Below are 27,425 nucleotides of genomic sequence, written 5' to 3'. Positions count from 1 at the left end.
GTAGTTCATGGAGGAGTGGGGCCACACGTGCTTTCAAGCGACTGCTCTGCCGGCTGACAGGGGAAACGACTCCCCCTGTTGATTTGATGGAGGTGGAGGATGAGGACTTAAGGAACCAGTTCCAGAAGGCAAGTTTTAAATTACTGGAAGCAATATTCAAAATTTTGATTACCATATACCACTTTATATTTATACCACTTTTATATTTCAAGAAAAGGACATTTTACAAAAGGGACGTAATGTAAAAATAACTTTAGGCTCATGTGATTGTAATTAATTACATTTAAACATAGATTGGTACTTAAAATTATACTTTAGCAAATATTATTTTCTATAACTCATTACGCACATTCTCACTCCAACTAAAGTTGATACACTCCCAGACAGTTGTCATTACAAAGGTTACCGATCCTCTGGTTTGTATTAAATGGACACATGCTGACCACACATGGCAGAGTTTCCTACTACAGTACCATTAGGAGAGCATTAGTTTACACCATCATTGGATTTGAGGTTTTCTACAGTGACAAATAAAGGACCTGTAAATGGGCAGAGAAAGCTTAGTAGATGTGGAAAAATAAAGAAAAACATCAAAAAAATATATTACTGATATTTGAATTCAATTTTATTGTCAATCATAGAAATTATTAATGGAAATAATAGTCATAGAAAATTTTGAAAATATACTCAGCTCCACCCATTTCTCAATTTACAACTATATTCATACATGTCTACAGCACATAATAGATGCCTACTACTGTATATTTTGTGCCTATTGAAGTAATTAACTGAATATGGAACTGTGACATTATTTATTTGTACCAAAACTAATTGTAGGCTCATTGCAGATAAAACAAGCGGCAACAACAGGAGAAGTCCAAGAAGCTGCGTTGGAGGCAGCGTCAGCCTGTCACTGTTGGGGTCCCTATCAATAAGTAAGCCCTGATTTTTGTTTTGATCTTTTCATGTAATTAGTTATAGAAATATAATTTTATCAACAGCTTTGATATATTTAAGATTCTTTTTTTTTTACAACTAAAACAGGTACTACATTTATATTGGCAGGTCGTAATCTGTGTAATCTATGTTATATCTTTACAAGGCTTCAGGAGAGCATGGAAGCTCTGGGAGTGCTGCAGGCACTCAGTAAAGCCTGCCTTACGGCTGCTGTTTTTTGGAGGCCCCCCTGCTCCGCTGACAGCAGAGCAAGTGACAAAACTATTTCAAGTCACATTCAGTGTGGCAGGGAGCTCTCGGCGTTTGGAGGAGGAGAGAGCAGCTGGCCACTGGAGGGACTGGCTCATTGACGTAGAGGGTATGCACACTTTGATAACTAGAAGGAAATGGGGGAATGTTGAACACAATGCATCTTTTACAGAGAAAACCAAAGTATGAATGGTGTTGCAGTGTCTACACAAATTGCATTTCTCTCTTGCACAAAAATATGTGAGCTGTCATATACTGACATTATACACAGGGTTCCCATGGGGCCTTGAAATCCTTGTAAGTTTTTAATGAAGAAAAAATAAGACTTGACTTTTTGGACTTTATTCTTTTTTTGTTAATATTTTATTTCGTGTTTTGTTTGTTATTTTGGGCCCATATTCACTATTTCATACTGTTAAGTGTTTTGTTGTTCCATCAATGCAATTTTCTGAGTGCTGCTAATTTCTGATATAAGGAAAAAAAAAGTTTTCAGTCATATCTGAAATATCCGTGTTTTGCACTTAAAGGTGGCACTTTTGCCAATAAAGGCTATTTTGATTACTACTCTTTTCAAACCGTTGTCCTGCTCCATCAATCCTCCTTGAACTTATCTATTTCTTCTGATTGGCCTAAATTTAGAGTGCATGACAGTGATAGTAATTTTATTTAGTGCTGCACGATTAATCTAATCGTAATCGCGATGTCAGGCTGTGCGATTACATAACCGCATAAAAGGCTGCGATTTGCGATTTAATGTAAGCTAAATAAATGTTAACATGTGTGCCTGTGAAGGTGACTGCCTCTCCTGTAGTGTGTGGAGTTTGTTGACATCACGCCCACAAGCTATCCTGCGGGGTATTCCAGGTAGGAGGTTCAACAAACTCTGAGTCTAACCCTGAACTCTGAGTTGATTTACCCTGAGATGGGAAACTTTGAGTATCCGGTTCCAGAACAGCTGATCTGAGTTAGTTCAGTCAACTCTGAGTATGTTCACTCTGAGTTAAGCCGACAATAAAAAGCCATCATCAATGGCAGGGTTTATTGAAGAAAACCTGTCAGCGAGCAGGTTAGGTTCACAGACTCAGTTGCCATGGTGATTGACTCAGAGTTTGATTTACCTCTCTTTCTGGAACTGAAAACCCAGAGATTCCCTCATTTCAGGGTTAACATACTCAGAGTTTTCACTAAACCCGCTTTCTGGAATACCCCTCTGGTGCGTGCAGCAGTGACCAACACAGACGCTGAAGAAGAGCATGAGCTCGACCATGAACAGGCTGAGTTGGTGGCGACAAAAACGTCTGTTACATGGCGATACTTTGGATTCAGGTACGGCGACGTTGAACAGAAAGACGTGCTGTTGTGTAAAAGTTAAAGTCGCCACGTCCGCGGCAACACGACCAATCTATATGAGCACTTGAGACGGGACGGGCCTAAATACATCTCTGATATACTTGTACGTTATGAAGCATCCAGACCCTCAGATCATCTGGAACAGGTTTACTCAGTGTTCCCAGGATCAAAACCAAACAAGGTGAAGCAGCCTTTAGTTTCTATGCTCCCCGCCTGTGGAACAAACTTCCAGAATATCTGAGGTCGGCTGAAACTGTCAACTCATTTAAATCAGGGCTTAAAACATTACTATTTACTGCATCTTACCAGTGAACTAGATGTGTAACTTATTGTTAGGATAATCTGTAGCTATTGTTTTCATATTTGTCTGCTGTTGCTTTTGCTTTTTAAATGCATTTTCTGCACTGTTTTTCTTGCTTTTAGCTTTTGTTTTTAATCATCTGTTGTTCCTTTAATGTTGTATTTTAATGTATTGCTCTTGTAAAGCACATTGAATTGCCTTGTGTATGAATGGTGCCTTGCCTTGCCTATTGCTTTGTTGTGGAATAGCGCAGATCCTCACCCTGTCTCCATACGGCTTTTTTTTTTTTTTTTTTTTTTAAATTACTTTAATGTTTCTTGAGTTTTAGTTTGTGTATACAACCACAAGTAGGCTATTATAATAACTTACCAGAAAGGTAAAGAGAAAATTCAAGCAAAGTAAGCAAAAAAGGTGAGAAATACAACAGTCATGGCTACAAATGTCCATTTGTAACAAAAAGGGTGTGTGCGTATAGGATCTTGAAATTCAAAAGTCAGTTAGTCAAAATGTTTTTTCCACTGACTCATAAATCATCTAGTTCTTATATTTACTCTACATTTTTTCATGTTTTTTCCCCATAGTATAAATCTCTAGTATCCAACCATTGTTTTCTTTCAGGTTCAGTCTTGTACTAATTCCTTGTTATTGCCTTCTTGCATGTGATGGATTATATCTTGGCCACATATCTACCATAATCTATGACATTATCGTTTATATTTCCAAGATACATAGCCTTGCAGTCATTATGTGTCCACACTGTTGTTTTTATCATTTGTTTTATAGCACTTTGAGATTCCCGAATGTAAGTGCATTATAAATAAAATGGATTATTATTATTACGTGGCTGAACGACATTTCCTCATATCGGCATCAGAATAAGGTGCTACAGGAAATACTTCACAGTCTGTTGTGGCTTAGATATGTTTCATATATGTGCACATGCACATGTGTGCAGACATGTATAACTGAATTTTTTAAATATGTGATGTCATTGCTGTTAATATGGTCCTTGGTCTGGTGGTGGGGGCCCTATCTTGTGGAATTATTACTTCTTTTAATTTTCAAGTCTGTGTTTTCTTTTGCAGACTGCTCTGTGTTTGGGGAAAAACATCAATAAATAAATATAAATTTTTAAAGAATGGTCTCGAGCTGATGAATCAAATCAGTCACATTTTAAATGACCATTTCTACGCTTTTAATTGAAGGCAAACTGTCTAACTTGCTTGCTTTAGGTTCAGACCGACAGTGGCTGTCATGTGCTGTTGGTGCCAGAAAGTTCCTTTTGTGGTGGACAAACAAAGATCATGTGTGAAGAACAGGATAACTTAGTAGTGGAAAAGGTGACAACATCTGCTCAGCAGACAGACTAATACTGATCACTGACACATTGAGACAAATTAATTGATTTCATATTTTGAAATCTTGTATATAGTCTATGATTTTCTTTTGAACAGAACCTTGCTATAAAGGGTATTATCAGAAAAACATAGTTTAAGTATCACAAGCAAACTTTTATGCTAAAGAAACTGCTTTTCACATAAAAAAGAAACATTTTCTGTGTTTTTTCTACACAAAACCTTTAACCTGGGTGAAACTGAATCAACAGGTTAGTCTGACTTGAATATTTACAGCTATGACAGATAATGACAAGAGAGATGAGATCCAATTTTGTTTTTTTTAATTGATGTACTTGATGTATTCCAATTGAAAAACAATAAACCAATTAGCTTTTGCTGCATGGCTTGAAAAAAACAAAAAAAAACGGAGAACCGGAGCACCCGGAGAAAACCGTCACCCAGGTAGACAACACACAAACTCACAAAGGCTCAGGACCGAAATCGATCCTCACCTGTGAGGTTGCGCTGACTCCCAAGGTGTTCCTGAGAGCTCAAGTCCTGTCTCACATGTGTCCAAAAGGTAACCTGGAGGTCACCTGGATGGGATGGGAGGCAGGACATGAGCTCTCTATTGAATTCATGTTGGAAGAAAAAAAGCCTCACGCCAATTTTTTACTTCAACATGAATCCTATGAGCTCTGTGCAGCATTGAGTATTTCCTGTCCTATACTATTGGATTAAGTGATTAATCAGGTGTGTGCTCTGGGTGCGCCGCACACCTGATTAACCACTTAATCAATAGTATAGGACAGGAAATACTCATGCCTACTTCCTTTCAGGAAGTAGTGGAGCTGGTGCACAGAGCCCATTATACGTCACCTAAATGGGACTGACCCTCCTGGAGATTACTCTGCCCCGACTGGAAAAGAGCCTGCAGATGATGTTTCTCTGCGGTGTCTTAAGGTGACGTGCAAAGGTGCAGACTGCATAATCCATTTCTGGTTGTTCTTGACATAATGAAACCAGAACGAGCTCTGCACAGCCCCAGAATCTACAGAGGTCCTTGAAAATGGTCTTGTCCAGACTTTTATATGTTTCAGGGGTGATATCATAATCACCCCTGGACTTCGCCCATATCTTTTCAAACAGGTGGTTGATGATGATATGGGGTCTTTCAAGTGAATGCTGACCTTCGCTTTTTTGTAGACCCGCGTAACCAGCTTTTCAACAAGAATTTGGACACACATTTTGTTTTTCTCTGTCTTCAAATCCCTGTCTGGTGTTACATGCAGCACTGGTTCAGCACCTGCCTCAGGTACACTGAGTGCTGGTTCGAGTGCTGGTTCTAGTGCTGGTGCTGGTGCTGCTGGTTCTAGTGCTGGTGCTGCTGGTTCTAGTGCTGGTGCTGGTGTGGCTCTGTCCTCTGATCCCACTAAAATCTGCACAGGAGAGAGCCAAGACAGCTTGGAGCTCTCTTTTGGTGTAGATGTTAAGCCGAAGCTGTCATCGTCATCAGCCTTCAGATCTACACGTCTTGTTCTGCAACATAAACTGACGTTGCGCCTGAATGATGTACTCACCGAGCTCTCTATCGGTGTAGATGTTAAGTCGAAGCTGTCATCGTCATCAGCCTTCAGATCTACACGTCTTGTTCTGCAACATAAATTGACGTTGCGCCTCAATGATGTACTCACTGAGCTCTCTATCGGTGTAGATGTTAAGCCGAAGCTGTCATCATCAGCCTTCAGATCTACACGTCTTGTTCTGCAACATAAACTGGACGTTGCGCCTCAATGATGTACTCACTGAGCTCTCTATCGGTGTAGATGTTAAGTCAAGCTGTCATCGCGTCATCAGCCTTCAGATCTACACGTCTTGTTCTGCAACATAAACTGGCGTTGCCCATGAATGATGTTCTCACCGAGCTCTCTATCGGTGTAGATGTTAAGTCGAAGCTGTCATCGTCATCAGCCTTCAGATCTACACGTCTTGTTCTGCAACATAAACTAATGTTGCGCATGAATGATGATATCATGCTGCAAGCATGTGCCACCATGTCAGTCAGTCTCCAAATGTCCCAGCTGGTGCGGGTGGAGGAGCTGATGCTCTTGGAAATCTCCTCAGACATCATCTTGGTTAGAGTCTCAGAGCTGTCACCTGGTTCCTGATCGTTGACGCCCAGAGCCTGAGCAAAAGCCTCAGGGACTACATTGCCCAGTGTGGACGCAACGCTCTCTTCAGTGACCATTTGATTTTTGTCCACATTTGTCAGGGAGTCAGTCAGGGAGTCCTTCAGGTACACCACCAGGTCCATGAGCAGCACCGCCAATATATCTCTGGTGGCCTCATCAGGTTGCCCATCCCTCAGCTTTTGGCGCTGCACTTCTGACAGCTCCTGGAAAAATCTCTTTGCAAATGGAATAACATGGTCCACTCCCAACTGAGATGACTCTGTTGATGGTGTCATGCCGAGTTCTTTCTTCCAAACGTCCCAATTTAAAAGAGTCAAGGTGCAGTCTGCAACTGTAGTCTGAGTTCAAATCGACTACTTACCAACTCGCAATAGGTGTATCGTGATGTCACAGATGACGTCATCGAATAACCCATACGCTAGCCCCTCCCCCAGAGCGAATGCAACTTAGCAACCGTTGCGAAGCATAAGCGGAACGCTGTGTTGCACCGCCCTTAACGCCATTTTTACCGTTTTCAAATTTCTATGTCAAAGAACTTTATTGAATTAAAAGTTACAGTGCTGCTGGTTCCTGACTTTCCTAAAAACATCTTTAGCCTGTCCTATTTAGGCCTATTTAAAACGTCATTTAAGCAAATCTGACAAAAGGCATTAAAATGTGATGATTTCTAGGCTACCTATTTCGGCCACAGGCGGTCATAATGATTGCATGGATTTTGCCGCCGATAAACTGATACATTTATCGCGCCGCGGCAGATGCATCTTGGTTGCTAGGCAACTATCATTGTCTCTGTCAAAAGTTAAAGTCCGGGAGAGAATTCATTCATTTCATACTAAGCTAAGTGGTGATAACTGGAGGAACCAATAAAAGAGAAGCCGGCTGATGCTGAGGGACACACACACACACACACACACACACACACACACACAGAGTTAAGTCAGACATCAGCAGAGAGGCCGCGGTGCAGATGAAGGGAATATAACTTCAAGATCACTCTAGTTGACAACAGCTGCGCTTGTTACTGTGAGTAAGAGCAATAAGACCTCTGCCAATAAAAAGCCAATACTTTATCAATACATGTGATCAGCATGTAGAAAGCCATATTTCAATCCGCTCTGTCCGCAGTCTCTCATTCACCGCTATTATGATTCATGATCGCGGTCGACACAAGCACATCGCGCTCGCGAGGCTAACAGCAAAGTGTTCTAGACAAACTAAATGTAGGCTAACACTTTATCTGAAGATGCACCTGAGGCAGCGACCTGCAGACACAGAGTGTCCTCAGTAGAGGAGGGACAGAGAGCAGGATGAATGACTGATACTGATGTCTGTGTTCTTCATGTTGACATAACGTGCCTTTCTTCACTCAGTATTGTGATGTCAGGAGGAATATTTATTTTATTGACATCTTAGATTTGTTTCACTGAGACATTATTGAGTTTATATCGTGACTTTGTTGTTGTAAACATGACTGTTGCTGCCACGGACTGTATAAAACTATATCCTGTGTAACTGACCTATAAGGAAAGCATCAGGAGGTGAGGTGTGTGCATGTGTGGAGCAGAGGGAGAGAGGGAGATGCTGGTAGAGAGATAGAGTGTGTTATTACATACTGTTAATGTTACTTATTATGCTTCTGTGCAGTGATAGCTCTTTCTTATTCTGTTTCTGAATGCGCGCGTGTGTATGGATATTGATTTTTATCGAGCGAAAACTCCGGTGAGTAAATGCTAGTAATGATTAACTTAGCGTAGCATGCTAGCGATGCCTACCACGGCTAATTACCTGCTTATTTTCTTGACTGTGTCTCCACTACGTATAGTTATGCTTCTGTCATAGTGTTTAAAACCGTTCATTGCATGAACGTCTTGAAAACGAACCCCGTTTTTCGTGTGGGAGTTCCCGGTCTAGACCGATTCACGTCTCCATAAACGTTCAAATCAAACATGTAATGTACTCACCGCATAGGCACAGATGTTAGGAAGGTGTACGGGGGTTGCCGTGTGTTTGTATATCCGTTATTGTTCAATAAACATGCATTTTATCGCGGATGTCTGAAATTTTCTTCACCACTTCTTCGTCCTGCAATGAATGAGTGCACCGACTTTCTACTGCGCCACAGCGCCGCGGTAGCGGTTGGGAGGTGTATTGCACATTGGTAGTTAGAGGCACATGCGCGCCTAAGTGTTTACTAACCTTAGTAAAAGTGTAAGTGTTTACTAAATCAAGATTTAGTCATTACTAAATTAAAATGGGTTGCACCAATTTTACTAGGAATCACGAGAGCTAGTAATTACTAAGTGTTTACTAAATATTTACACCGACCCTAAGGGTTGTGTAACTGTTACCTAGTTGCCTAGTTTGCCTACACAGGATCAAAACCAACTGAAGAAAACAGCAACTATGGCTCGTTTAGAGAGGCTTGCTCTACAAAACAGAGAACCTGCCGTTAGGAAAAGGGTTTTGAGAGACCGAATCCACCCTTTGGATGTGTACGATGACTTCGATATTTACTGTCGGTACCGGTTCAGGCGCGACCAGATAATGTGGATCACGGACATGCTGGCTCCGGCAATTGAGCACGGGTGACGACTGAATGTAATTTTCTATTCGCACTGGAAATTATCCAAACAGTTGCACTGCCGAGCCCTGCCACTAACGTTACAGAGTAGCCAAAAAATGGTTGTTTTCCGTTGTTACTCTACCTAATGTTAGGCTCCCATATAGAAACTGACTTAACTTTTAACCCATTTGACACTAATTCAACGTTGAATCAAAATGCTATCTGGGCGAATGTTATGCATCCCAAAACGACAACGCTACACAGTTTGTATGATACATATCGTTTACGGTAGGCTACTTACCGACTGAAGAGACTGTGGAGTATCTTGCCCGGCTGCGCCCAGCTGTTCCTGTGTACATTCTGCTCCGCACGCTGATTGGGTAGCCAAGTTGCTGTAAATCACGTCATGCGACTAGTAACCACTTACGCGTCTACTAGATATGGGATTGCGTAAACTGGTCTGGTGCAACCAATTAGTAAAGAACTAGTTGCAAACTAGCTAGTAATTCCTAAGGGTTTAGTAGTGGTTTAGTAATTACTAAATCCTGAATTTAGTAGAGAGATACGCCAAACTGGTGCAACCCCACCCAGGTAGCATTCTTTTTAATTGACCAATTATGGGTGAGGTTGATTTGAGGTCTAAACGTCACAGAGAGATGAGAACAGAAAAAAAGCCGCAAAGGGGAAAAAAACACATGTATCGTGTAGTTGGTGTTGAGTGGTTGTTTAGTAGTTTTTCCTATTTGATATGGCCGTTTCGCTCGAGGACGCATTTGCGTCCCTCCCCATTCCCCTCAAGGAAGAACAGAAACAAATCTTCCAACATTTAATTGATGGAAGACATGTTTTTGGCGTCCTGCCTACAGGGTATGAGAAAAAGTGTTTGCTACGGATACTATGGAGCAATAATGGATAAAGTAAGTAATTTAATTACTTATTTATTACTTATTGCCTTTGTTGAGTGGCTGATATTAAGTTGTGTCGTTCTAATAATAATAACAATAATACACTAGAGTGCTTTTCCATCAAGAAGAAGCTCAAAGATACAGGATAGAGGGAGAATGGGGGCAAACCTCATGACAAAATTAATAATTTTAATTTGCTAATATGTAGCATCCTCCTTGGTGATGCTAAGGCCAGCAGCTAGTATGCACTACAGCTTATCATGTCATTCTTTTTGATAGTAGGAAAACTATGACTCACTGAACATGCATTTAGAAAACTGTAAGGAATAGCAGATTTTTTTTCAATGTTACTAGTGTAATTGTGCTGCTTTTATTTATTATTAGTGTGTTATTGTGTATACTGCTCTTAACTTGTGCGTTTTTTATATTCTGATTTTTATTTATTGTCTATAACTGTTATGTGTTTATCTGCTGGATACCTGAATTTTCCCACGGGGATGAATAAAGTATCTATCTATCTATCTATCTATCTATCACTAAAAGTAGTAATTGTCTCTGAAAAATCAACTTTTTAGCTTCATCCTGAGGAAAAGCACATTGGGCCTCATTCACAAACAGTGCGTACGCACAAATCTGTGCTTAAACTGTGCGTATGATCGTTTGACGCACAAATCCAGGATTCATCAATATTTTCTTACCTGAATTTGTTCTTACTCTGCGAACAAATTTAGAACTGGTTCAGACCATGCGTACGCACAAATGAGGAAGGCCCAACTGACTTAGAAAATGCAAACATACCTTTTAAGTACATGCAGAGTCTATAAAACCACATTCATGAAAAAGAGATTTAATTAACATTTTTTAAAATAATTAATTTACTAATATATTGGCCAACTGGATTAAATTACCATGAAATTGACACACGTTCACCCTCTTCATTGTGACAATTAAAATATTAACAGTAACATGAACAGAAAAACTATCACTCCATCAGCGTGCAGATGATCTGTAATGCCGACTGCCATATCCTTAAGGCTGTGGCCCGCTGGCCAGGAGGCACCACGACTCATTTATTTTGCAGAACAGTACAGTGGGAATGCGTTTGGAGGCAGGGGCTGTGAGAAGTGGATGGCTTGTTGGTGAGCATCTTTTGTTCTAGTCTTTTATTTCAGTTGTTTTAAGTTAGTATTTTCAGTAAGTCTCTATTCCGTTAATGTTAAAATGTTATATTGTTTGGGTGACGGGGCATATGGCCTTAAAACATGGCTGATGACACCATACGCAAACCCTGAAGCCCCTCAAGAGGTGCGCTATAATAACATACATGCCCACACGTGCCGCAGAGCGCACTTTTGGCGTGCTTAAGGGCCGTTGGATGTGTTTGGATCAGATACGGCCGGTGGCAAACTACTTTATACCCCTGAGAAGTTGTGCAAGATCATCCTGGCATGCTGTGTCCTCCACAATCTTATAATGACCCATGGCATTCCTGTAAGACCCGGCGCCATCGCTTCTAACAAACTGTGAAATTTGCTACTTCTCTCCTCGCGTAACCGCTTCCTTCATTCATGAATCAACTCTAGGCAAGCGGTTTCCTTATATGGAGAAATGGGGGCGTGGCAGTATGCTGATTGCAGATCGCGGACACGCGCCTGTCAATTTAGAATGGTTCTGATTTACTAACATACGCACAGTGGTGAGAACAAAATTGGCCGGTACGCACGTGTCATGAATCCGGCAATGTGAGTAATAACACCATGATTATTAAGCATCTAAAGGCTTTTTTTATTGAAGGAAACTTAACCTGTGTATCGTATGCATTTAAGCTGTTCTGGACTGCAACGTGAACCTTGTGTTCATGTGCTCTGAGGCTGCAGCGGACACCTTATGGTTTGGCTGGGTGAGGCAGAATAAAGAAAAGATCTGCCTCTTGGCAATCGATGAGGCTCACTGCCTTACAAGCTGGTAAGATAAATTGATAGTTAACTCACTGCCACAATCTTAATCTATTGACTTTCAGTGTAAACATCATTGGAGATCAGAATAGAATATGTATGATGAAAACATTATATGCTCACATCAGAGATGTTCTAGAGTGAATGAAGCTTATATACAGGTTAGGTCTGTCCATGAGAGTGTAATAGCAAACTGATTTTCTATGTAGAAATTTCAATAACAACAAATATAATGTACACTTAATTATTAAATTTTCAGAGTCAGGGGAAAAAGCTTTCGGGGGGACTACCTAAGGATCCCCAGTCTGAGGATATATATCACAGCGCCAGTCCTGCTATTGACGGCGACAGTGACCCAGGACATGGTCACTGAGATACTAAACCTCCTCCGCCTGGAACCACCCCCAGTGACAATGGTCACCTAGCTTCCCGACAGGTATGAAATAGGATTCTACCTTATGTCCATTAACTGCTACTGCTTTGTAGATGTATTGGAAAACATGAAGTAATATAGTTGTAAAAACATGCAATTGTATAATGGATTATTTTACTAATTGAAAATAGTTCAAAAACATTATTTTCAATTAATGTACATTGTATCTAAACAGGCCCAACGTTTTCCTGGATGTCCAAAGGACGAAAGATGAGGACATCACAAAGGCAGCAGAATAGCTGGTACCTCACCTGTGCCAGGGGGAAAATGCAGGGAAGGTCATTGTGTACTGCGGGTTGGTAAAAATCTTAATATGAATTCTTTTTTTTAAGGTTCTCTTAGAAAAAATAATAAGTGAATACATTTCAGAATACTGCAAATTGTCTTCAGTGATACTAATGGACCGTTAAGGAATATGTTTTGTTTTGTTTTTTTTTGTAACCCCACCTACTTTCCTAAGATACATACAAGTAATTACAATGTGAACATAAACATTTTATTTTTAAGGACCATCAGTGATGTGACCAGTGTCTACCATAACATCATGGCAAAGTTGGGGAATGCTGCCTGGGTGTCAGATGAACACACAAGTCCACACCAGGATAGTGGAAATGTTCCACAAGCCACCTGGACTCCAACAGCCAGAAAAGGACATTGGATGCATTTGTTGAAATGGAAACAAATGTGCGCTGTGTAGTTGCCACAGTGGCCTTCGGGCTTGGAGTGCAGGTGCCAGATGTTACATCCTCCACTGGGGACTGGCCTCAGACATTCTTTCGTACTGACAAGAGGTTGGACGATGCGCTAGGGATGGTGGTGGGGGAACCACCATAACCTATCTTTACCCGAGGTCGATAAATAAGTCATTTATCAACAGCAAAAACATTGAAATGCTACAGAAAATTGAAACGGGCACTTGTATTCGGAGGTCAGTGTTCCGAGTTTCTGCACCTGAAGGGAATGAACCAAGACTACAGCAGGACTTGTGAGCGTCAAGGTTGCTGCTCGATTTGCAACACCAGACTGCAGAACCAGAGGTAAACTGATGCATCGGCCGGCCGATATTTATCGGGCCGATATCTGTGTTTTTTTTAGGGCTGTCAAGATTAATCGAGTTAATCGCGATTAATTTTTTTTAAGTTAACTTGTTCATTTATTTTAATTGCAACCTATTTTGTCCCTCTATTTTGTGTTTCCTGTGTAATTCACATGGCGGTGAAATAACACCCTGTTCTGTTTGTAATAAGCTAGGTGCAAATCTCCTATTTTTGTAGCAGCATAAGAGAGTGATCTGCTCTTTGTATGAACGTTGTCTTATTGCAGTGGTTCTCAAACATTTCCGGTCATGCCCTCCGGTCAAGCTATATTTCTGTATTCCTGCTAACAGAATGCTTATGGACAGAATTAGAATATGCAAAACACTTTGAAGTTGTCTACTACCTCTTTAGTTTTAAGACCACATTGTTGTGTCATTTTATGTTGAAGCTGTATTTTAAGTAGACATGTTAATTGGGTCTACATTGCACTTTGCAACCAAAAACAAATACTATGCTGCTTTTTGCTAGTGTGTGCAATACTACTTTAATTTAATTTTATTAAGGTTTACATGTTAATAGTGTTCAATTGATTAATAAATTAAATTAATGAATTTAATAATAATAAATGTTCCTTTTTTTGGTTACATTGTGACTTGTGTATTATGTTTGTTAAGAGACAATAATCACACCGTGTAGTTTCGTGTGGTTGCCTTTACTGACCAGCCTGCACGTTTCATTTTACACTAACACATGGCGCACATCGCGGTGAAACCTTATAGGCACAGTAACCAGTCTGCGTACATTTTCTAGTCCTGTACAGGTTGAATACCACAGAAGGTGTCCCACTTATCCATGTCCTGGGCCAACTGCCGCATCTTCTTTCCCATTTTCTTTGGGTTTCTGATGTTGGTGTTGTACTTCAAGTTGTTGAGGCCACGGTGGTATCTCCCAGGGACACAGGTGAACAGTCTGTCAGATCGGTATTCTTTTGCAAATCGCCCGACATCCTCCCTCTGTCTCTTTTTGACATTGCTTCGTCTTGACCATGTGTCCCCAAATGAGACGACTCCTACACTTGTAAGGACATTGTCGAGGTCCTTCCCAAACGCTCCTCCCATCTCCGCACACCTTTTGGCCTCATTGTCTGTGTATCTTCATCATTTCTGAAACAACATGCAGTATGTGCTTCTTTAAAGCACCTCTTAAAACAGTGCAATATTCAAGCTCTTATCTTAAATCATGTGAATTTTTGCAAGTAAGACAATTAATATTCTACGTTTGAAATCGTTGTTGAGGAACTCGTTGACAAGGTCAAGGCCGACATTTCCCCCTGGTGTCCCCGTCAGGTTGGCAACTCTATTCCAGGTCATGCCGTTCCTTAGACCTTCAGAAAGGTAGCCTTCTACTCCTTACAAAAGAAAATTAAATAATAAAAAATGTTTCTTTTATTATAACAGCAGTTGACCACTTTTCAGTTCCTGTTTAATTACATTTTCAGAACTAATTAAAAATCCAAAATCTAATATAAAAGTGCTGTAAACCTTTTTCAACTGTAATACATACAATAATTTGTATAAAACAAAAACACTAGCACATGGTTACAATGTGTAATTTATTTTACTGGTTAGCATGTTGTGGGCTATGTTAAAGTATTTGGGATGGCTCTTGCTCCAGAATTGGATAAGATCCATCTTCCAACTCTCCATCATTGCTGGCCCATCACCTTCCCGCACCGCATCCTTCCTTGCGAGGTGATTAAGTCCCTCCCACATTAAGGCCGTTGTGTAGTTAAGGACAAGATCCTCTCCCTTCCGACCTGAGTCCACCACTTTGCAGCCTTCGCAGCAGTACCAGATGTCTGAGGTAGACAAATTATATCATACACTGTAAAGTTCATTCGCACAGTTAGACAGTTACATGTTAATTCAGAACATCAATTGTATGACAATTAGAAAGCATACCCTGTGCATCAGGTCGGTCAGATGGCATGAGGCATGCCCTGTGGTACCACTCATGCTTGGTACAGGTGTCAGCCAGCTGGCACTGAACCATTTCTCCCTCTTGTGTTTCCTGGTACCAGCAATAAATATAGCTACCGTCCTCCTCACACTGCTCGCTACAGAACCAGTCTCCCTCTGGGGCTTGGGAAAGGCCTGCACAAGAGAGATGGAGCCAGCACTGCAGCTAGAGCTGCTGCACTGCACCATGCTCTCTTGCTTGTCTATAAATACACAAGAAAAGTATGAACATTATTAATTTAAATTAATTTTAATTAATCCAGAATCAACAAATTTGTATTCTCCTGAAATTTCCAGTACATCATCTTACTTTTAAAAGCATATGTCTTTAATAAATACATGCATCCGGTCAGCATTAATGAACTCACAACCTTTGAGGTTGTTTACCTTGTACGTATAACACATTTTTTTACTGAAATAACCTTTTAAATAACCATGAAATTAAGTCCTGTATTATGTGACGATTTAATGTAGTTAGTTCAATTAATGTATTATTTAAGCTATTTGAATTTTCCAGAACCTTTAGGCAGGGCTACTATTATACTCACTTCCATCATGTCCCAAGAATGCTGGACATTTGCTGACACTTGTTTTTTAAATGACCTGTGGTCAAAGTCATTTTTCAGATGAGCGATGGTGCCTCTCGCAAAATCACTCTCGTGGATGTACAGTAGATCCATTGTGTCCTATGTACATAGAAGTAGAATGTTAGCAATCTACAGTTGTGGGCACTGAATGAGACATGTTGACCATGTTTTACACATTTAAGACATACATTTTTGGAATAGGACACTGACAATGTCTTTAATACAGTATACAAATGTGTAAAAAAAAAAAAAGAGTTTTAAAATTTAAATCTGTTGACTCATCAATTGACTTAAGAAGATTAAAACTTGTAGAAACAAAATTAACCTGTAGCAAGATCATCTCACGGTGGAACTCCTGTGGGGTAGGTATGAGTCCCTCCACTCGGTCGGAAGGTGTCTCTCCGGTATTCCGTGCACAGTGACAATTGGTCATCCTCTCCACGCTCAGACCATCCCCACAGCAAAGGATGGGCAGCAGTTTGTTGTCCCTCACCGGCACAAACTGGTGGAGGAAAGTCATTATTTCTATGACTCCAGAGTTGGAGCTGGGGTTGCAGGACAGCACACCCAGGTTAACCTATGTGACAGGGAGAGACATAAGTTAAATGAACCTACCAATCCACAAACTACATTTTAAAATTAAAGTACATTTTTTCATATCTTACTACGTTCATTTCCTGTGTGTGCTGATGCTGAATATGGTGGGGGACCTGGCGCTGCATGACTGACAGAGCGGGAATGTTTGGATGGAGCTAGCATCAAATGCTTCCTATAACCTCAACATTTCAGCAGAGACCAAAAACAAAAAGCACAGAGAGGTACCAGGTGTTTATCAGGTAACTTACAGGTTGTCTCATCCTGTCCCGGGCGGGCTCCAACTGTCGGTCTTCCAGGTTGTTGAGGAAGGAGGACAGGATTTTGTGGGACATGTCCTCCTGCATGTCCCGCTCCGTCCCATCGTTCAACATACTCTCCTCTGCTAACGCCGCCACACGATCATCATGCCGGGTCACCGGTGAGTCGGTACCGGAGGCCTGACTCATACTGGTCCTTTCACTGCTGCTCTCCATTGTGTCTTTCAGTGGTGGACAATTGAACGATGAAGTCGTTTTTCCTGTTGCATGTGAAGAGTGCCATCGACAGAGCCAATCCAGTCCTCTGTTCCACGAGTGCTTGGTGCTCACTTTTGTCTCTGAAATGCATGTGAAAAGGTATTAAGAGAAAAGTATTTCTTCATTCTGACAACATTTATTTAGCATTATGTAGATAAAAGGTGGTGCTCACAATACAATTATTTAATAAAATTCAATAGATTTTTATAAGAATGTTCATTTTGAATTTCAAGTCACTTAAAGTTTTGAAATCCTACAACCATCAACATCAAGACAGCTTGCCTTTAGACAATATGTAAACACACACACAAAGAATTTATCTACCATAACATAGGATAATTGTTAATGGAAAAACATCAAACTTGGTGGCTCTCTGGTTTTCGCTGGACGCTTCAGTGTTCTTCTGCCTCTTACTCCGGTTCTCCTTGATAGAAATGGTTGAGATAACAATAATAAGACATTAGATTTCTACAGCATTTTAAATCTAAAACAGATCTCAAAGTGCTCAATGTTTTTTATAGACATGAAAGTGATAGATTAAGATAAGTGATTCAAAATAAAAGAGAAGATATAAAATATGATCATAAAACTATAGTAAACTAAGATAGTTAACTTAGCCGAAGGCAAAAGAAAGGTAGGGTTTGGAGGGCTCATTGAGAAGTATCCACACTCTGTGTTGCCCTCAGATGGCCGGCATAAGCATGTCTGAAGTACGCTTTTTAGCATATCTGGGTGTACTAAGGGTGAATATACACTGCTCAAAAAATCAAGGGAACACTTAAACAACACAATGTAACTCCAAGTCAGTCACACTTCTGTGAAATCAAACTGTCCACTTAAGAAGCAACACTGATTGACAATCAATTTCACATGCTGTTGTGCAAATGGAATAGACAACAGGTGGGAATTATAGGCAATTAGCAAGACACCCCCAATAAAGGAGTGGTTCTGCAGGTGGTGACCACAGACCACTTCTCAGTTCCTATGCTTTCTGGCTGATGTTTTGGTCACTTTTGAATGCTGGCGGTGCTTTCACTCTAGTGGTAGCATGAGACGGAGTCTACAACCCACACAAGTGGCTCAGGTGGTGCAGCTCATCCAGGATGGCACATCAATGTGAGCTGTGGCAAGAAGGTTTGCTGTGTCTGTCAGCGTAGTGTCCAGAGCATGGAGGCGCTACCAGGAGACAGGCCAGTACATCAGGAGACGTGGAAGAGGCCGTAGGAGGGCAACAACCCAGCAGCAGGACCGCTACCTCCGCCTTTGTGCAAAGAGGAACAGGAGGAGCACTGCCAGAGCCCTGCAAAATGACCTCCAGCAGGCCACAAATGTGCATGTGTCTGCTCAAACGGTCAGAAACAGACTCCATGAGGGTGGTATGAGGCCCGACGTCCACAGGTGGGGGTTGTGCTTACAGCCCAACACCGTGCAGGACGTTTGGCATTTGCCAGAGAACACCAAGATTGGCAAATTTGCCACTAGCGCCCTGTGCTCTTCACAGATGAAAGCAGGTTCACACTGAGCACATGTGACAGGCGTGACAGAGTCTGGAGACGCCGCGAGAACGTTCTGCTGCCTGCAACATCCTCCAGCATGACCGATTTGGCAGTGGGTCAGTAATGGTGTGGGGTGGCATTTCTTTGGGGGGCCGCACAGCCCTCCGTGTGCTCGCCAGAGGTAGCCTGACTGCCATTAGGTACCGAGATGAGATCCTCAGACCCATTGTGAGACCATATGCTGGTGCGGTTGGCCCTGGGTTCCTCCTAATGCAAGACAATGCTAGACCTCATGTGGCTGGAGTGTGTCAGCAGTTCCTGCAAGACGAAGGCATTGATGCTATGGACTGACCCGCCTGTTCCCCAGACCTGAATCCAATTGAGCACATCTGGGACATCATGTCTCGCTCCATCCACCAACGCCACGTTGCACCACAGACTGTCCAGGAGTTGGCGGATGCTTTAGTCCAGGTGTGGGAGGAGATCCCTCAGGAGAACATCCGCCACCTCATCAGGAGCATGCCCAGGCGTTGTAGGGAGGTCATACAGGCACGTGGAGGCCACACACACTACTGAGCCTCATTTTGACTTGTTTTAAGGACATTACATCAAAGTTGGATCAGCCTGTAGTGTGTTTTTCCACTTTAATTTTGAGTGTGACTCCAAATCCAGACCTCCATGGCTTAATAAGTTTGATTTCCATTGATAATTTTGGTGTGATTTTGTTGTCAGCACATTCATCTATGTAAAGAACAAAGTATTTCATAAGAATTTTTCATTCATTCAGATCTGGGATGTGTTATTTTAGTGTTCCCACGGAAGTCCTCCGAACTGATAACTCGAACAAAAAAATGTAGTTTCAACAACTTTACAGGCAGTTATCAACCTTATCAAGCTCACTCGTCTGTCGTGTAGCGCTCTGGTTTGCATCGGCGTATAAAAAAACAAGGAAACTGGCGGCGCTGCCAGCATCTGTGTGGGATGAATGCGCACCCTGCTGGTGACAGTAAGCAACTACATCTGAACTCTTACTAGGCAGTATAGCTCTACACATTGTCAAGCTGTAAACACTGGGGATTACTCTGTGTGTGTGTGTGTGTAACTAATGGGCGTTACATGATGTTAGAATAAGTTTTCAATTTTCAATTTTCAATTCAGTGACACAGAAATGTAACTTTCAACAAGTTTAATTAAACATTTTTTCAATATTGTTGATCATCACACAAAACAAATGCTAATTATTTCAACAAACAGAGCTCAGAACACGAATATAACAATTGATTACATTTAAATCTGTGAATGAATTCTCTCCCGGAGTTTACCTTTTGGCAGAGACAGTGATAGTTGCCTCGCAACCAAGATGGATCTACTGCAGCGCGATAAATTGATCAATTTATCATATGACCTCCTGTGGCTGAAATAGGTAGAGATGACCACATTTTTAATGCCTTTTGTCCAATTTGCTTAAATGACGGTTTAAATAAAAATACAGACATTTTCAGGAAAAGTCAGGAACCAGCAGCACTGTAACTTTTAATTCAATAAAGTTCTATGACAGGGCTATTCAGTTTCAATTTCAGCTGGGCTGGATTTTAAAACCAGATAGGCTAATGGCCTACACATATATATAGCCTATATATAAGCCTATACACACACGCGCATTCAGAAACAGAATAAGAAAGAGCTATCACTGCACAGAAGCATAATAAGTAACATTAACAGTATGTAATAACACACTCTATCTCTCTACCAGCATCTCCCTCTCTCCCTCTGCTCCACACATGCACACACCTCACCTCCTGATGCTTTCCTTATAGGTCAGTTACACAGGATATAGTTTTATACAGTCCGTGGCAGCAACAGTCATGTTTACAACAACAAAGTCACGATATAAACTCAATAATGTCTCAGTGGAAACAAATCTAAGATGTCAATAAAATAAATATTCCTCCTGACATCACAATACTGAGTGAAGAAAGGCACGTTATGTCAACATGAAGAACACAGACATCAGTATCAGTCATTCATCCTGCTCTCTGTCCCTCCTCTACTGAGGACACTCTGTGTCTGCAGGTCGCTGCCTCAGGTGCATCTTCAGATAAAGTGTTAGCCTACATTTAGTTTGTCTAGAACACTTTGCTGTTAGCCTCGCGAGCGCGATGTGCTTGTGTCGACCGCGATCATGAATCATAATAGCGGTGAATGAGAGACTGCGGACAGAGCGGATTGAAATATGGCTTTCTACATGCTGATCACATGTATTGATAAAGTATTGGCTTTTTATTGGCAGAGGTCTTATTGCTCTTACTCACAGTAACAAGCGCAGCTGTTGTCAACTAGAGTGATCTTGAAGTTATATTCCCTTCATCTGCACCGCGGCCTCTCTGCTGATGTCTGACTTAACTCTGTGTGTGTGTGTGTGTGTGTGTGTGTGTGTGTGTGTGTGTGTGTGTGTGTGTGTCCCTCAGCATCAGCCGGCTTCTCTTTTATTGGTTCCTCCAGTTATCACCACTTAGCTTAGTATGAAATGAATGAATTCTCTCCCGGACTTTAACTTTTGACAGAGACAATGATAGTTGCCTAGCAACCAAGATGCATCTGCCGCTGCGCGATAAATTTATCAGTTTATCGGCGGCAAAATCCGTGCAATCATTATGACCGCCTGTGGCCGAAATAGGTAGCCTAGAAATCATCACATTTTAATGCCTTTTGTCAAATTTGCTTAAATGACGTTTTAAATAGGCCTAAATAGGACAGGCTAAAGATGTTTTTAGGGAAAGTCAGGAACCAGCAGCACTGTAACTTTTAATTCAATAAAGTTCTTTGACATAGAAATTTGAAAACGGTCAAAATGGCCGTCATGGCCGTGCCACACAGCGTTCCGCCGGTGCTTAGCAACGGTTGCTAAGCTGCAGTCGCCTGGGGGAGGGGCTAGCGTATGGGTTATTCGATGACGTCATTTGTGAAATCACGATACACATTTTGCGAGTTGGTAAGTAAGAGTCGATTTGAACTCAGACTACAGTTGCAGACTGCACCTTGACTCTTTTAAATTGGGACGTTTGGAAGAAAGAACTCGGCATGACACCATCAACAGAGTCATCTCAGTTGGGAGTGGACCATGTTATTCCATTTGCAAAGAGATTTTTCCAGGAGCTGTCAGAAGTGCAGCGCCAAAAGCTGAGGGATGGGCAACCTGATGAGACCACCAGAGATATATTGGCGGTGCTGCTCATGGACCTGGTGGTGTACCTGAAGGACTCCCTGACTGACTCCCTGACAAATGTGGACAAAAATCAAAGGGTCACTGAAGAGAGCGTTGCGTCCACACTGGGCAATGTAGTCCCTGAGGCTTTTGCTCAGGCTCTGGGCGTCAACGATCAGGAACCAGGTGACAGCTCTGAGACTCTAACCAAGATGATGTCTGAGGAGATTTCCAAGAGCATCAGCTCCTCCACCCGCACCAGCTGGGACATTTGGAGACTGACTGACATGGTGGCACATGCTTGCAGCATGATATCATCATTCATGCGCAACATTAGTTTATGTTGCAGAACAAAACGTGTAGATCTGAAGGCTGATGACGATGACAGCTTCGACTTAACATCTACACCGATAGAGAGCTCGGTGAGAACATCATTCATGGGCAACGCCAGTTTATGTTGCAGAACAGCACCAGCACTAGAACCAGCACCAGCACTAGAACCAGCATTAGAACCAGCACCAGCACTAGAACCAGCAGCACCAGCACCAGCACTAGAACCAGCACCAGCACTAGAACCAGCACTAGAACCAGCACCAGCACTAGAACCAGCAGCACCAGCACCAGCACTAGAACCAGCACTCGAACCAGCACCGGGGATTTGAACACAGAGAAAAACAAAATGTGTGTCCAAATTCTTGTTGAAAAGCTGGTTACGCGGGTCTACAAAAAAGCGAAGGTCAGCATTCACTTGAAAGACCCCCATATCATCATCAACCACCTGTTTGAAAAGATATGGGCCGAAGTCCAGGGGGGTGATTATGATATCACCCCGGAAACATTTAAAAGTCTGGACAAGACCATTTTCAAGGACCTCTGTAGATTCTGGGGCTGTGCAGAGCTCGTTCTGGTTTCATTATGTCAAGAACAACCAGAAATGGATTATGCAGTCTGCACCTTTGCACGTTCTTTTCCAGTCGGGGCAGAGTAATCTCCAGGAGGGTCAGTTCCATTTAGGTGACGTATAATGGGCTCTGTGCACCAGCTCCACTACTTCCTGAAAGGAAGTAGGCATGAGTATTTCCTGTCCTATACTATTGGATTAAGTGGTTAATCAGGTGTGTGCTCTGGGTGTGCCGCACACCTGATTAATCACTTAATCCAATAGTATAGGACAGGAAATACTCAATGCTGCACAGAGCCCATAGGATTCATGTTGGAGGAAAAAATTGGCGTGAGGCTTTTTTTCTTCCAACATGAATTCAACAGAGAGCTCATGTCCTGCCTCCCATCCCATCCAGGTGACCTCCAGGTTACCTTTTGGACACATGTGAGACAGGACTTGAGCTCTCAGGAACACCTTGGGAGTCAGCAGCGCAACCTCACAGGTGAGGGATCGATTTCCGGTCCTGAGCCTTTGTGAGTTTGTGTGTTGTCTACCTGGGTGACGGGTTTTCCCCGGGTGCTCCGGTTCTCCCGTTTTTTGTTTTTTTTTGTTTGTTTTTTTTTTTCAAGCCATGCAGCAAAAGCTAATTGGTTTATTGTTTTTCAATTGGAATACATCAAGTACATCAATTAAAAAAAACAAAATTGGATCTCATCTCTCTTGTCATTATCTGTCATAGCTGTAAATATTCAAGTCAGACTAACCTGTTGATTCAGTTTCACCCAGGTTAAAGGTTTTGTGTAGAAAAAACACAGAAAATGTTTCTTTTTCATGTGAAAAGCAGTTTCTTTAGCATAAAAGTTTGCTTGTGATACTTAAACTATGTTTTTCTGATAATACCCTTTATAGCAAGGTTCTGTTCAAAAGAAAATCATAGACTATATACAAGATTTCAAAATATGAAATCAATTCATTTGTCTCAATGTGTCAGTGATCAGTATTAGTCTGTCTGCTGAGCAGATGTTGTCACCTTTTCCACTACTAAGTCATCCTGTTCTTCACACACGATCTTTGTTTGTCCACCACAAAAGGAACTTTCTGGCACCAACAGCACATGACAGCCACTGTCGGTCTGAACCTAAAGCAAGCAAGTTAGACAGTTTGCCTTCAATTAAAAGCGTAGAAATGGTCATTTAAAATGTGACTGATTTGATTCATCAGCTCGAGACCATTCTTTAAAAATTTATATTTATTTATTGATGTTTTTCCCCAAACACAGAGCAGTCTGCAAAAGAAAACACAGACTTGAAAATTAAAAGAAGTAATAATTCCACAAGATAGGGCCCCCACCACCAGACCAAGGACCATATTAACAGCAATGACATCACATATTTAAAAAATTCAGTTATACATGTCTGCACACATGTGCATGTGCACATATATGAAACATATCTAAGCCACAACAGACTGTGACGTATTTCCTGTAGCACCTTATTCTGATGCCGTATATGAGGAAATGTCGTTCAGCCACATAATAATAATAATCCATTTTATTTATAATGCACCTTACATTCCGGGGAATCTCAAAGTGCTATAAAACAAATGATAAAAACAACAGTGTGGACACATAATGACTGCAAGGCTATGTATCTTGGAAATATAAACGATAATGTCATAGATTATGGTAGATATGTGGCCAAGATATAATCCATCACATGCAAGAAGGCAATAACAAGGAATTAGTACAAGACTGAACCTGTTACAAGAAAACAATGGTTGGATACTAGAGATTTATACTATGGGGAAAAAACATGAAAGAATGTACGAGTAAATATAAGAACTAGATGATTTATGAGTCATGTAAAGGCATATTGAATAAGTGGCTGCAGAGGGACGTCACAATATTTGGGAGGGTTTTACTCTCCAAAATGGAAGGCTTGTTGCGACTCATTTATCCAGCCTCCTCTTTACCTATAACAACAAAGCTGATTAAGGATATGAATAAGGTCAATTTTGATTTTATATGGAGGAATAAGTGCCACTATTTGAGGAAGAGTAACGTGGTTAAGAGCTATGAAGATGGAGGCTTGAATGTCATTGACTTTGATGTTATGAATGGGGTATTAAAGTTGAAGTGGTTAAAATCTTTTGTTACTAACAGTCAGTCTTTTGGTTTATTGTCTCCAATGCAATCTTCCAGAGAATGGGTGGTATAGATTTATTATTGAGATGTGATTTTGAAAGTAAGTCCTTGCCAGTCAAACTCGCAGACTTCCACCAGCAGCCTCTACTCTATTGGAAATTAATATATAAGCATAACTTCACTCCACACAATACTCGGGTTTGGAATAACAGATATTGCTCAATAGGAAATCAGTGTTTGTGGAGGAGAGCCAGGGGGATTCGGGCTGTCGCCCACTTTATGGATGATGGGGGGGAATGTGCTGGAGCACGGAAGGTTCTGTGATAAATATCAATTACATTGTACTGTGAGATATTATAATAAACTCATGAAAGCTATACCAACAGCCTTTAAGACCTGCGTGGAAGGAATTGAGTTTCGCAGTGTAAAATGCTCAAATAAAGTAATCAGAAGTCTTCTAACTAAAGAATTTTTTCCTAATTTGACCCTGAGGATGGAAGGAGGGAGGGGGGAAAAACAGGGAAGGAGGGGAAGAAAAGGAAAAAGAGAGGGAGGAAGGAAGGAAAGAGGGAAGGGAAGGAGGACGGAGGAAGGAAAGAAGGAAGGAGGAAGGAAAGAAAGGGAGAAGGAGGGAGGGATGAAGGAAGGAAGGAAAGAAGGAATGAAAGGAGGAAGGAAAGAAGGAAGGGAGGAAAGAGGGAGGGAGGGGAAGAAGGAAGGAAAAAGAGAAAGGGAGGAAGGAAGGAAGGAAAGAGGGAAGGAGGGAGGAAGGAAGGAAGGGAAGAGGGAAGGAGGGAGGAAGGAAGGAAGGGAAGAGGGAAGGAGGGAGGAAGGAAGGAAGGAAGGAAGGAAGGAGGGAGGAAAGAAAGAGAGAAGGAGGGAGGGATGAAGGAAGGAAGGAATGAAGGGAGGAAGGAAGGAAAGAAGGAAGGGAGGAAAGACAGGGAGGGAGGGGAAGAAGGAAGGAAAAAGAGAAAGGGAGGAAGGAAGGAAGGAAGGAAAGAGGGAAGGAGGGGAAGAAGGAGGAAGGAGGGAGGAAAGAAAGAGAGGAGGGAGGGATGGAGGAAGGAGAAAAGGAAAGAAGGGAGGAAGGAAAGGAGGAAGAAAGGAACGGAGGAAAGATGGAAGGAGGGAGGAAAGACAGGGAGGGAGGGGAAGAAGGAAGGAAAAAGAGAAATAGGGAGGGAGGAAGGAAAGAAGGAAGGAGGGAAGGAAGAAAGAGAAGGAGGGAGGGAGGAAAGAAAGAGAGGAGGGAGGGATGGAGGAAGGAGAAAAGGAAAGAAGGGAGGAAGGAAAGGAGGAAGAAAGGAACGGAGGAAAGATGGAAGGAGGGAGGAAAGACAGGGAGGGAGGGGAAGAAGGAAGGAAAAGAGAAATAGGGAGGGAGGAAGGAAAGAAGGAAGGAGGGAAGGAAGAAAGAGAAGGAGGGAGGAAGGAAGGAAGGAAAAAGAAAGAGGGAGGAAGGAAAGAAAGAGAGAAGGAGGGAGGGAGGAAGGAAAAGAGGAATGAAGGAGGGAGAGATGAAGGAAGGAAGGAAGGAAGGAGGGAGGAAAGAAAGAGAGAAGGAGGGAGGAAGGAAGGAAAGAGGGAGGAGGGATGGAGAAAGGAAGGATGAAAGGAAAGGAGGAAGGGAGGAAGGAAGGGAGAAAAGAAAGAAAGGAGGTAGGAAAGAAAGAGGGAAGGAGGGGAAGAAGGAAGGAAAAAAGAGAAAGAGGGAGGGAGGAAGGAAAGAAGGAAGGAGGGAGGAAAGAAAGAGAGAAGGAGGGAGAAAAGAAGGAAGGGAGGAAAGACAGGGAGGGAGAGGAAGAAGGAAGGAAAAAGAGAAAGGGAGGAAGGAAGGAAGGAAAGAGGGAAGGAGGGGAAGAAGGAGGAAGGAGGGAGGAAGGAAGGAGGGAGGAAAGAAAGAGAGAAGGAGGGAGGGAGGAAGGAAAAGAGGAATGAAGGAGGGAGGGATGAAGGAATGAAGGGAGGAAGGAATGAAGGAAGGGAGGAAAACAGGGAGGGAGGGGAAGAAGGGCGTGGTGATGAACTGTCTTATTGATTTCTGTGGCCGTGCTGTCTTGCGGCCGGCACGGCGGAGTGATACTGGCCAGAAAATAGTCCCAATTGATAGCAAGGTCTGACGTAATGTTTTAAAATTGTTGAAATAGTCTAAAAAAATACATGCATACTTTTTTGTAGCTTAAAACCTTTTGGTTACGTGTCCCCCGTACATCTTCAGAACTACTTTTTCTCCGGTGAGCTACGGGCGATTTCTCAGAGCAGGAGGCTCGTTCAAAGTAGTGACACCGTCACATCAGAGCGACAGATGGTCAGCGTTTCACACAGCTTCATGTCCAAAAACCTGAACTATCACTATCTCATTGAGAAACCCCCGGATCCCCCCACTGACATGACCGCTGTGGCTAACACACCGGGCAAACCTCCGACGGCCCCTCTCCTGCTTAACAGGTGAAAATAGGACATAGTGCCGCTGAACTGATGAAGCTTGTATTATAATATTACATTTTTATTATATTATTATATTTAGAAAAAGAGACTGTTTCATTAGATTCAAATGTATAGACTTATAGCTAGGCTAATGTTAAATACTGTTGTAAAATGAACTGATTAGTCGAAATTAGTCGTTACCCTGTATGATTCATCACTTGACAAATAATGACTGCTGGAATTATTTTTTGTAGTTGCGACTACGATCTAGA

The 27,425-nt window shown here is 41.9% G+C and overlaps 2 protein-coding genes across 2 annotated transcripts in view; one reads left to right on the top strand and one right to left on the bottom strand.

Annotated features, from left to right (window-relative positions):
• Positions 1–27,425, top strand: part of smu1a (SMU1 DNA replication regulator and spliceosomal factor a) — a 114,268-nt gene that overhangs the window by 86,447 nt on the left and 396 nt on the right. The gene's annotated exons all lie outside the window — the stretch shown is intronic.
• Positions 15,396–17,429, bottom strand: LOC125895006 (uncharacterized). Its single transcript, XM_049586774.1, has 5 exons — positions 17,321–17,429; positions 16,730–17,076; positions 16,210–16,461; positions 15,846–15,983; positions 15,396–15,500 (listed from the first exon to the last, which is right to left on the bottom strand). The coding sequence occupies exons 2-5, from the start codon at positions 16,952–16,954 to the stop codon at positions 15,396–15,398; spliced, it is 720 nt and encodes a 239-aa protein (XP_049442731.1). The 5' UTR covers positions 16,955–17,076; positions 17,321–17,429.

The sequence above is a fragment of the Epinephelus fuscoguttatus genome, linkage group LG9 (assembly GCF_011397635.1).
Source record: "Epinephelus fuscoguttatus linkage group LG9, E.fuscoguttatus.final_Chr_v1".
Classification (NCBI taxonomy): Eukaryota; Metazoa; Chordata; class Actinopteri; order Perciformes; family Serranidae; genus Epinephelus; species Epinephelus fuscoguttatus.
The sequence above is the reverse complement of the archived record's forward strand: the minus strand, read 5'-3'. Positions and strand labels throughout refer to the sequence as shown.